The 12,500-nt window shown below is 51.5% G+C and overlaps 1 protein-coding gene across 1 annotated transcript in view; it reads right to left on the bottom strand.

Annotated features, from left to right (window-relative positions):
- Window positions 1-12,500, bottom strand: part of mcu (mitochondrial calcium uniporter) — a 135,672-nt gene that overhangs the window by 9,276 nt on the left and 113,896 nt on the right. Inside the window, exon 4 of the mRNA XM_046368473.1 lies at window positions 4,713-4,883. Coding sequence (XP_046224429.1) covers window positions 4,713-4,883 — 171 coding nt within the window. The remainder of the gene's footprint in view (window positions 1-4,712; window positions 4,884-12,500) is intronic.

The following is a 12,500-nucleotide window of genomic DNA, read 5'->3' as shown; positions in this document are numbered from 1 at the left end:
TGCAGTTAACTAGCGTCTCCAACAACCAGGATTAGTACTGATAGAACAGAGTGGTTAACTAGTGTCTACAACAACCAGGATTACTACTGACAGAGTGGTTAACTAGTGTCTACAACAACCAGGATTACTACTGATAGAGTGGTTAACTAGTGTCTACAACAACCAGGATTAGTACTGATAGAGTGGTTAACTCGTGTCTACAACAACCAGGATTACTACTGATAGAACAGAGTGGTTAACTCGTGTCTACAACAACCAGGATTACTACTGATAGAACAGAGTGGTTAACTAGTGTCTACAACAACCAGGATTACTACTGATAGAACAGAGTGGTTAACTCGTGTCTACAACAACCAGGATTAGTACTGGTAGAACAGAGTGGTTAACTCGTGTCTACAACAACCAGGATTACTACTGATAGAACAGAGTGGTTAACTCGTGTCTACAACAACCAGGATTACTACTGACAGAGTGGTTAACTAGTGTCTACAACAACCAGGATTACTACTGATAGAACAGAGTGGTTAACTCGTGTCTACAACAACCAGGATTAGTACTGGTAGAACAGAGTGGTTAACTCGTGTCTACAACAACCAGGATTACTACTGACAGAGTGGTTAACTAGTGTCTACAACAACCAGGATTACTACTGACAGAGTGGTTAACTAGTGTCTACAACAACTAGGATTACTACTGATAGAACAGAGTGGTTAACTCGTGTCTACAACAACCAGGATTACTACTGATAGAGTGGTTAACTCGTGTCTACAACAACCAGGATTACTACTGACAGAGTGGTTAACTAGTGTCTACAACAACCAGGATTACTACTGATAGAACAGAGTGGTTAACTCGTGTCTACAACAACCAGGATTACTACTGATAGAACAGAGTGGTTAACTCGTGTCTACAACAACCAGGATTACTACTGATAGAACAGAGTGGTTAACTCGTGTCTACAACAACCAGGATTAGTACTGACAGAGTGGTTAACTAGTGTCTACAACAACCAGGATTACTACTGACAGAGTGGTTAACTCGTGTCTACAACAACTAGGATTACTACTGATAGAACAGAGTGGTTAACTCGTGTCTACAACAACCAGGATTACTACTGATAGAGTGGTTAACTCGTGTCTACAACAACCAGGATTACTACTGACAGAGTGGTTAACTAGTGTCTACAACAACCAGGATTACTACTGATAGAACAGAGTGGTTAACTCGTGTCTACAACAACCAGGATTACTACTGATAGAGTGGTTAACTCGTGTCTACAACAACCAGGATTACTACTGACAGAGTGGTTAACTAGTGTCTACAACAACCAGGATTACTACTGATAGAACAGAGTGGTTAACTCGTGTCTACAACAACCAGGATTACTACTGATAGAGTGGTTAACTCGTGTCTACAACAACCAGGATTACTACTGATAGAACAGAGTGGTTAACTCGTGTCTACAACAACCAGGATTACTACTGATAGAGTGGTTAACTCGTGTCTACAACAACCAGGATTACTACTGATAGAACAGAGTGGTTAACTCGTGTCTACAACAACCAGGACTACTACTGACAGAGTGGTTAACTCGTGTCTACAACAACCAGGATTACTACTGATAGAACAGAGTGGTTAACTCGTGTCTACAACAACCAGGATTACTACTGATAGAACAGAGTGGTTAACTAGTGTCTACAACAACCAGGATTACTACTGATAGAACAGAGTGGTTAACTCGTGTCTACAACAACCAGGATTACTACTGATAGAACAGAGTGGTTAACTCGTGTCTACAACAACCAGGATTACTACTGATAGAACAGAGTGGTTAACTCGTGTCTACAACAACCAGGATTAGTACTGGTAGAACAGAGTGGTTAACTCGTGTCTACAACAACCAGGATTACTACTGACAGAGTGGTTAACTAGTGTCTACAACAACCAGGATTACTACTGACAGAGTGGTTAACTAGTGTCTACAACAACCAGGATTACTACTGATAGAACAGAGTGGTTAACTCGTGTCTACAACAACCAGGATTACTACTGATAGAACAGAGTGGTTAACTCGTGTCTACAACAACCAGGATTAGTACTGGTAGAACAGAGTGGTTAACTAGTGTCTACAACAACCAGGATTAAAGCAAGTGTTTAATTTAATTTTATGTAGCCTTTACTTAACCTTTACTTAACTAATTTAAGGCACAGCATTTTATAAAATTGTACCTTTATTTAACTAGGCAAGTCAGTTAAGAACAAATTCTTATTTACAATGACGGCCTACATGCTCTTCATGGTTGTGGTATAGCTGTGTGGTTGTGGTATAGCTGTGTGGTTGTGGTATAGCTGTGTGGTTGTGTGTTGTTTATTTTATTTCACCTTTATTTAAACAGGTAGGCTAGTTGAGAACACCTTTATTTAACCAGGTAGGCTAGTTGAGAACACCTTTATTTAACCAGGTAGGCTAGTTGAGAACACCTTTATTTAACCAGGTAGGCTAGTTGAGAACACCTTTATTTAACCAGGTAGGCCAGTTGAGAACACCTTTATTTAACCAGGTAGGCTAGTTGAGAACACCTTTATTTAACCAGGTAGGCTAGTTGAGAACACCTTTATTTAACCAGGTAGGCTAGTTGAGAACACCTTTATTTAACCAGGTCGGCCAGTTGAGAACACCTTTATTTAACCAGGTAGGCTAGTTGAGAACACCTTTATTTAACCAGGTAGGCTAGTTGAGAACACCTTTATTTAACCAGGTCGGCCAGTTGAGAACAAGTTCTCATTTACAACTGCGACCTGGCCAAGATAAAGCAAAGCAGTGCGACACATACAACAACACAGAGTTACACATGGAGTAAACAAACGTACAGTCAATAATACAATAGAGAAAGTCTATATACAGTGAGTGTAAATGAGGTAAGATAAGGGAGGTAAAGCAATAAATAGGCCACAGTTACGAAGTAATTACAATATAGCAATTAAACACTGGAATGGTAGATGTGCAGAAGATGAATGTGCAAGTAGAGATACTGGGGTGCAAAGAAGCAAGATAAATCAAATAAATAACAGTATGGGGATGAGGTAGTTGGATGGGCCATTTACAGATGGGCTGTGTACAGATGCAGTGATCTGTGAGCTGCTCTGATCCTTAAAGTTATTGAGGGAGATACGAGTCTCCAGCTTCAATGATTTTTGCAGTTCGTTCCAGTCATTGGCAGCAGAGAACTGGAAGGAGAGGCGGCCAAAGAGGAATTGGCTTTGGGGATGACCAGTGAGATATACATGCTGGAGCACGTGCTACAGGTGGGTGCTGCTATTGTGACCAGTGAGCTGAGATAAGGTGGGGCTTTACCTAGCAGAGACTTATAGATGACCTGGAGCCAGTGGCTTTGGCGATGAGTATGAAGCGAGGGCCAGCCAACGAGAGCATACAGGTCGCAGTGGTGGGTAGTATATGGGGCTTTGGTGACAAAACGGATGGCACTGTGATAGACTACATCCAGTTTGGTGAGTAGATAGTTGGAGGCTATTTTGTAAATGACATCTCCGAAGTCGAGGATCGGTAGAATAGTCAGTTCTGCAAGGGTATGATATAATAATAATAAATAATAATAATAATAATAATATATGCCATTTAGCAGACGCTTTTATCCAAAGCGACTTACAGTCATGTGTGCATACATTCTACGTATGGGTGGTCCCGGGGATCGAACCCACTACCCTGGCGTTACAAGCGCCATGCTCTACCAACTGAGCTACAGAAGGACCATGTTTGGCAGCATGAGTGAAGGAGGCTTTGTTGCGAAATAGGAAGCCGTTTCTAGATTTAATTAATTTTGGATTGAAGATGCTTAATGTGAGTCTGGAAGGAGAGTTTACAGTCTAACCAGACACCTAGGTATTTGTAGTTGTCCAGATAAGTCAAAACCGTCCAGAGTAGTGATGCTGGAGGGCGGGTGCAGGCAGTGATCGGTTGAATAGCATGCATTTAGTTTTACTTGTATTTAAGAGCAGTTGTAGGCCACGGAAGGAGCGCTGTACGGCATTGAAGCTCGTCTGGAGGTTAGTTAACACAGTGTCCAAAGAAGGGCCAGAGGTATACAGAATGGTGTCGTCTGCGTAGAGGTGGATCAGAGAATCACCAGCAGCAGGAGCGACATCATTGATGTATAGAGACTGCCAGAGGTCCGGACAACAAGCCCTCCGATTTGACACACTGAACTCTGTCTGAGAAGTAGTTGGGGAACCAGGCGAGGCAATCATTTGAGAAACCAAGGCTGTTGAGTTTGCCGATAGAATGTGGTGATTGACAGAGTTGGAAGCCTTGGCCAGGTCGATGAAGACGGCTGCACAGTACTGTCTATTATCGATGGCGGTTATGATATCGTTTAGTACCTTGAGCGTGGTGGCGGAGGTGCACCCGTGACCAGCTCGGAAACCAGATTGCATCATGGAGAAGGTACGGTGCGATTCGAAATGGTCGGTGATCTATTTGTTAACTTGGCTTTTGAAGACCTTAGAAAGGCAGGGTAGGATAGATACACCTGTTGTCTATTCCATTTGCACAAAAGCATGTGAAATGTATTGTCAATCAGTGTTGCTTCCTAAGTGGACAGTTTGATTTCACAGAAGTGTGATTGACTTGGAGTTACATTGTGTTGTTTAAGTGTTCCCTTTATTTTTTTGAGCAGTGTGTATGTGTGTGTTACCTGTAGAGTAGATGGCCACTCGGTCGATACCCCTGTCCTCTGTCTGCAGCTGTGTGAGGAACACCCCAACACAGTCACTGAGGGGCTTCAGAGTGAACTGGCATCGCTCCCTACGGGACGGCAAACTGACCGAGATCACCGGCAGTCCATTCTGGTACACCACCGTCACCTCTGGAGGGGGGCAGGAGAAAACAACATGATTTCATACGCATACTCCCCCCCCCCTCCCCCATTCCCTTAGCTACTGTACCCCTCCCCCTTTGTCTTACCCCCATCCCATCGTCAAGATCCAAGTCTCTAGGGCTCTGATATGAGACCCTTGTGTATGTCTACTGCACCCCTCTCTCTCTCTAGGGTGTGTGGCTGCCTGTCTCTCCCTCTAGGGTGTGTGTGGCTGCCTGTCTCTCTCTCTAGGGTGTGTGGCTGCCTGTCTCTCTCTCTAGGGTGTGTGTGGCTGCCTGTCTCTCTCTCTAGGGTGTGTGGCTGCCTGTCTCTCTCTCTAGGGTGTGTGTGGCTGCCAGTCTCTCTCTCTAGGGTGTGTGTGGCTGCCTGTCTCTCTCTCTAGGGTGTGTGTGGCTGCCTGTCTCTCTCTCTCTAGGGTGTGTGTGGCCTGCCTGTCTCTCTCTCTAGGGTGTGTGTGGCTGCCTGTCTCTCTCTCTAGGGTGTGTGGCTGCCTGTCTCTCTCTCTAGGGTGTGTGTGGCTGCCTGTCTCTCTCTCTAGGGTGTGTGTGGCTGCCTGTCTCTCTATCTAGGGTGTGTGTGGCTGACTGTCTCTCTCTCTCTAGGGTGTGTGTGGCCTGCCTGTCTCTCTCTCTAGGGTGTGTGTGGCTGCCTGTCTCTCTCTCTAGGGTGTGTGTGTGGCCTGCCTGTCTCTCTCTCTAGGGTGTGTGTGTGGCCTGCCTGAATCTCTCTCTTGGGTGTGTGTGTGTGGCTTGCCTGTCTCTCTCTTGGGTGTGTGTGTGGCTTGCCTGTCTCTCTCTCTAGGGTGTGTGTGTGGCTTGCCTGTCTCTCTCTCTAGGGTGTGTGTGTGGCTTGCCTGTCTCTCTCTCTAGGGTGTGTGTGTGGCTTGCCTGTCTCTCTCTCTTGGGTGTGTGTGTGGCTTGCCTGTCTCTCTCTCTAGGGTGTGTCTGTGGCTTGCCTGTCTCTCTCTCTAGGGTGTGTGTGTGGCTTGCCTGTCTCTCTCTCTAGGGTGTGTGTGTGGCTGCCTGTCTCTCTAGGGTGTGTGTGTGGCTGCCTGTCTCTCTCTCTAGGGTGTGTGTGTGGCTTGCCTGTCTCTCTCTCTAGGGTGTGTGTGGCTGCCTGTCTCTCTCTCTCTAGGGTGTGTGTGGCTGCCTGTCTCTCTCTCTCTAGGGTGTGTGTGGCTGCCTGTCTCTCTCTCTAGGGTGTGTGTGGCTGCCTGTCTCTCTCTCTAGGGTGTGTGTGGCTGCCTGTCTCTCTCTCTAGGGTGTGTGTGGCTGCCTGTCTCTCTCTCTAGGGTGTGTGTGGCTGCCTGTCTCTCTCTCTAGGGTGTGTGTGGCTGCCTGTGTCTCTCTCATGAGTGTGTGTGTGGCTGCCTGTGTCTCCTCTAATGAGGGTGTGTGTGTGTGGCTGCCTGTGTCTCCTCTCATGAGGGTGTGTGTGTGTGGCTGCCTGTGTCTCCCCTCATGAGGGTGTGTGTGTGTGTGTGTGTGTGTCTGCCTGTGTCTCCTCTCATGAGGGTGTGTGTGTGTGGCTGCCTGTGTCTCCTCTCATGCTAGTATAATGGCAGCGCTATTAAAACCCACTTCAGCACAGAACACTCAGAGCCCTGACTGCAATGCCTCTCTCCCTCACCTTTCAGTTCTCCTCAGAACAGATGCCAGTTTCTCCTTCAAAATTAATGACTGCTGGCTGAGAGAGAGAGAGAGAGAGAGAGAGAGAGAGAGAGAGAGAGAGAGAGAGAGAGAGAGAGAGAGACAGAGAGACAGAGAGACAGAGAGACAGAGAGACAGAGAGACAGAGAGACAGAGAGACAGAGAGACAGAGAGACAGAGAGAGAGAGAGAGAGAGAGAGAGAGAGAGAGAGAGAGAGAGAGAGAGAGAGACTGCTGGCTGAGATAGAGAGAGCTGTTCGCTCCAAACTAACGTCCCTCCAAGTATTCGGCAGGCTAATCAACTCCCGGTTTCTCTCCAGTGATGGGTCAAGGCCATCTTTGTCTCTCCAGAGCTGAGGAGAAACTGTTTCTGGGTCCAGGGCTGACAGGGGAACTAAGGACTCCGTCTACTGTTCCAAAACAACACAACAGACTGCTGGTGCTGAGTAGTACTGACAAGCTAACCTGACAGGGGAATCCCAGGCATCTACTATACTGAGCTCACATCAGGCCAAAACTCCTATCTCTGACGAGTAGTATTGCCAAACCATATTAAGCAGAATGCAGACACTCTGGATCTGACAGGGGAAGCCCCTACCCCCTCTCTACCTCTCGGTCTGACAGGGGAAGCCCCTACCCCTCTCTACCTCTCGGTCTGACAGGGGAAGCCCCTACCCCTCTCTACCTCTCTGGATCGGTCAGGGGAAGCCCCTACTCCTCTCTACCTCTCTGGATCTAACAGGGGAAGGCCCTACCCCGCTCTACCTCACTGAATCTGTCAGGGGAAGCCCCTACCCCTCTCTGCCTCTCTAGATCTGACAGGGGAAGCCCCTATCCCTCTCTACCTCTCTGGGTCTAACAGGGGAAGCCCCTACTCCTCTATACCTCTCTGGATCTAACAGGGGAAGCCCCTACCCCGCTGTACCTCACTGAATCTGTCAGGGGAAGCCCCTACCCCTCTCTGCCTCTCTAGATCTGACAGGGGAAGCCCCTACCCCTCTCTACCTCACTAAATATGTCAGGGGAAGCCCCTATCCCTCTCTACCTCTCTGGGTCTGACAGGGGAAGCCCCTACCCCGCTCTACCTCACTGAATCTGTCAGGGGAAGCCCCTACCCCTCTCTGCCTCTCTAGATCTGACAGGGGAAGCCCCTACCCCTCTCTGCCTCTCTAGATCTGACAGGGGAAGCCCCTATCCCTCTCTACCTCTCTGGGTCTAACAGGGGAAGCCCCTACTCCTCTATACCTTTCTGGGTCTAACAGGGGAAGCCCCTACTCCTCTATACCTTTCTGGGTCTAACAGGGGAAGCCACTACCCCGCTCTACCTCACTGAATCTGACAGGGGAAGCCCCTACTCCTCTATACCTTTCTGGGTCTAACAGGGGAAGCCCCTACTCCTCTATACCTTTCTGGGTCTAACAGGGGAAGCCACTACCCCGCTCTACCTCACTGAATCTGACAGGGGAAGCCCCTAACCCCTCTCGGCGTCTCTGGATCTGACAGGGGAAGCCCCTACCCCCTCTCTACCTCAACAGATCTGACAGGGGAAGCCCCTACCCCCTCTCTACCTCAACAGATCTGACAGGGGAAGCCCCTACCCCTCTCTACCTCTTTGGATCTGACAGGGGAAGCCCCTACTCCTCTATACCTCTCTGGGTCTGACAGGGAAAGCCCCTACCCCCTCTCTACCTCTCTGGATCTGTCAGGGGAAGCCCCTACCCCTCTCTACCTCTCTGGATCTAACAGGGGAAGGCCCTACCCCGCTCTACCTCACTGAATCTGACAGGGGAAGCCCCTACCCCACTCTACCTCACTGAATCTGTCAGGGGAAGCCCCTACCCCTCTCTGCCTCTCTAGATCTGACAGGGGAAGCCCCTACCCCTCTCTACCTCACTGAATCTGTCAGGGGAAGCCCCTACCCCTCTCTGCCTCTCTAGATCTGACAGGGGAAGCCCCTACCCCGCCCTACCTCACTGAATCTGTCAGGGGAAGCCCCTACCCCTCTCTGCCTCTCTAGATCTGACAGGGGAAGCCCCTACCCCTCTCTGCCTCTCTAGATCTGACAGGGGAAGCCCCTATCCCTCTCTACCTCTCTGGGTCTGACAGGGGAAGCCCCTACCCCTCTCTACCTCTCTAGATCTGACAAGGGAAGCCCCTACCCCTCTCTACCTCACTGAATCTGTCAGGGGAAGCCCCTACCCCTCTCTACCTCTCTGGGTCTAACAGGGGAAGCCCCTACCCCCTCTCTAACTCTCTGGGTCTAACAGGGGTATCCTCTACCCCTCTCTACCTCACTGAATCTGTCAGGGGAAGCCCCTACCCCTCTCTACCTCTCTGGGTCTAACAGGGGAAGCCCCTACCCCCTCTCTAACTCTCTGGGTCTAACAGGGGTATCCTCTACCCCTCTCTACCTCTCTCGGTCTGACAGGGGAAGCCCCTACCCCCTCTCTAGATCTGACAAGGGAAGCCCCTACCCCTCTCTACCTCTCTAGATCTGACAAGGGAAGCCCCTACCCCGCTCTACCTCTCTAGATCTGACAAGGGAAGCCCCTACCCCTCTCTACCTCTCTAGATCTGACAAGGGAAGCCCCTACCCCGCTCTACCTCTCTGGGTCTAACAGGGGAAGCCCCTACCCCCTCTCTACCTCTCTGGGTCTGACAAGGGAAGCCCCTACCCCTCTCTACCTCTCTGGGTCTAACAGGGGTATCCCCTACCCCTCTCTACCTCTCTCGGTCTGACAGGGGAAGGCCCTACCCCGCTCTACCTCACTGAATCTGACAGGGGAAGCCCCTAACCCCTCTCGGCGTCTCTGGATCTGACAGCGGAAGCCACTACCCCGCTCTACCTCACTGAATCTGACAGGGGAAGGCCCTACCCCGCTCTACCTCACTGAATCGGTCAGGGGAAGCCCCTAACCCCTCTCGGCGTCTCTGGATCTGACAGGGGAAGCCCCTACCCCCTCTCTACCTCAACAGATCTGACAGGGGAAGCCCCTACCCCCTCTCTACCTCTTTGGATCTGACAGGGGAAGCCCCTACCCCCTCTCTACCTCAACAGATCTGACAGGGGAAGCCCCTACCCCTCTCTACCTCAACAGATCTGACAGGGGAAGCCCCTACCCCCTCTCTACCTCTTTGGATCTGACAGGGGAAGCCCCTACTCCTCTATACCTCTCTGGGTCTGACAGGGGAAGCCCCTACCCCCTCTCTACCTCTCTGGATCTGTCAGGGGAAGCCCCTACCCCTCTCTACCTCTCTGGATCTAACAGGGGAAGCCCCTACCCCTCTCTGCCTCTCTAGATCTGACAGGGGAAGCCCCTATCCCTCTCTACCTCTCTGGGTCTGACAGGGGAAGCCCCTACCCCTCTCTACCTCTCTAGATCTGACAAGGGAAGCCCCTACCCCTCTCTACCTCACTGAATCTGTCAGGGGAAGCCCCTACCCCTCTCTACCTCTCTGGGTCTAACAGGGGAAGCCCCTACCCCCTCTCTAACTCTCTGGGTCTAACAGGGGTATCCTCTACCCCTCTCTACCTCACTGAATCTGTCAGGGGAAGCCCCTACCCCTCTCTACCTCTCTGGGTCTAACAGGGGAAGCCCCTACCCCCTCTCTAACTCTCTGGGTCTAACAGGGGTATCCTCTACCCCTCTCTACCTCTCTCGGTCTGACAGGGGAAGCCCCTACCCCCTCTCTAGATCTGACAAGGGAAGCCCCTACCCCTCTCTACCTCTCTAGATCTGACAAGGGAAGCCCCTACCCCGCTCTACCTCTCTAGATCTGACAAGGGAAGCCCCTACCCCTCTCTACCTCTCTAGATCTGACAAGGGAAGCCCCTACCCCGCTCTACCTCTCTGGATCTGACAGGGGAAGCCCCTACCCCCTCTCTACTTCAACAGATCTGACAGGGGAAGCCCCTACCCCCTCTCTACCTCTTTGGATCTGACAGGGGAAGCCCCTACCCCCTCTCTACCTCAACAGATCTGACAGGGGAAGCCCCTACCCCTCTCTACCTCAACAGATCTGACAGGGGAAGCCCCTACCCCCTCTCTACCTCTTTGGATCTGACAGGGGAAGCCCCTACTCCTCTATACCTCTCTGGGTCTGACAGGGGAAGCCCCTACCCCCTCTCTACCTCTCTGGATCTGTCAGGGGAAGCCCCTACCCCTCTCTACCTCTCTGGATCTAACAGGGGAAGGCCCTACCCCGCTCTACCTCACTGAATCTGACAGGGGAAGCCCCTACCCCGCTCTACCTCACTGAATCTGTCAGGGGAAGCCCCTACCCCTCTCTGCCTCTCTAGATCTGACAGGGGAAGCCCCTACCCCTCTCTACCTCACTAAATATGTCAGGGGAAGCCCCTATCCCTCTCTACCTCTCTGGGTCTGACAGGGGAAGCCCCTACCCCGCTCTACCTCACTGAATCTGTCAGGGGAAGCCCCTACCCCTCTCTGCCTCTCTAGATCTGACAGGGGAAGCCCCTACCCCTCTCTGCCTCTCTAGATCTGACAGGGGAAGCCCCTATCCCTCTCTACCTCTCTGGGTCTGACAGGGAAGCCCCTACCCCTCTCTACCTCTCTGGGTCTGACAGGGGAAGCCCCTACCCCTCTCTACCTCACTGAATCTGTCAGGGAAGCCCCTACCCCTCTCTACCTCTCTGGGTCTAACAGGGAAGCCCCTACCCCCTCTCTAACTCTCTGGGTCTAACAGGGGTATCCCCTACCCCTCTCTACCTCTCTCGGTCTGACAGGGGAAGCCCCTACCCCCTCTCTACCTCTCTAGATCTGACAAGGGAAGCCCCTACCCCTCTCTACCTCTCTAGATCTGACAAGGGAAGCCCCTACCCCGCTCTACCTCTCTGGATCTGACAAGGGAAGCCCCTACCCCTCTCTACCTCTCTAGATCTGACAAGGGAAGCCCCTACCCCGCTCTACCTCTCTGGGTCTAACAGGGGAAGCCCCTACCCCCTCTCTACCTATCTGGGTCTGACAAGGGAAGCCCCTACCCCTCTCTACCTCTCTGGATCTGACAGGGGAAGCCCTTACTCCTCTCTACCTCACTGAATCGGTCAGGAGAAGCCCCTACCCCCTCTCTACCTCTCTGGATCTGACAGGGGAAGCTCCTACCCCCTCTCTAGATCTGACAAGGGAAGCCCCTACCCCTCTCTACCTCACTGAATCTGTCAGGGGAAGCCCCTACCCCTCTCTACCTCTCTGGGTCTAACAGGGGAAGCCCCTACCCCCTCTCTAACTCTCTGGGTCTAACAGGGGTATCCCCTACCCCTCTCTACCTCTCTCGGTCTGACAGGGGAAGCCCCTACCCCCTCTCTACCTCTCTAGATCTGACAAGGGAAGCCCCTACCCCTCTCTAACTCTCTAGATCTGACAAGGGAAGCCCCTACCCCGCTCTACCTCTCTAGATCTGACAGGGGAAGCCCCTATCCCTCTCTACCTCTCTGGGTCTGACAGGGGAAGCCCCTACCCCTCTCTACCTCTCTAGATCTGACAAGGGAAGCCCCTACCCCTCTCTACCTCACTGAATCTGTCAGGGGAAGCCCCTACCCCTCTCTACCTCTCTGGGTCTAACAGGGGAAGCCCCTACCCCCTCTCTAACTCTCTGGGTCTAACAGGGGTATCCTCTACCCCTCTCTACCTCTCTGGGTCTGACAGGGGAAGCCCCTACCCCCTCTCTAGATCTGACAAGGGAAGCCCCTACCCCTCTCTACCTCTCTAGATCTGACAAGGGAAGCCCCTACCCCGCTCTACCTCTCTAGATCTGACAAGGGAAGCCCCTACCCCTCTCTACCTCTCTAGATCTGACAAGGGAAGCCCCTACCCCGCTCTACCTCTCTGGGTCTAACAGGGGAAGCCCCTACCCCCTCTCTACCTCTCTGGGTCTGACAAGGGAAGCCCCTACCCCTCTCTACCTCTCTGGGTCTAACAGGGGTATCCCCTACCCC

Source organism: Oncorhynchus gorbuscha, linkage group LG11, assembly GCF_021184085.1.
Source record: "Oncorhynchus gorbuscha isolate QuinsamMale2020 ecotype Even-year linkage group LG11, OgorEven_v1.0, whole genome shotgun sequence".
Lineage (NCBI taxonomy): Eukaryota > Metazoa > Chordata > Actinopteri > Salmoniformes > Salmonidae > Oncorhynchus > Oncorhynchus gorbuscha.
This window is presented reverse-complemented; position numbering and strand designations above follow the sequence as displayed.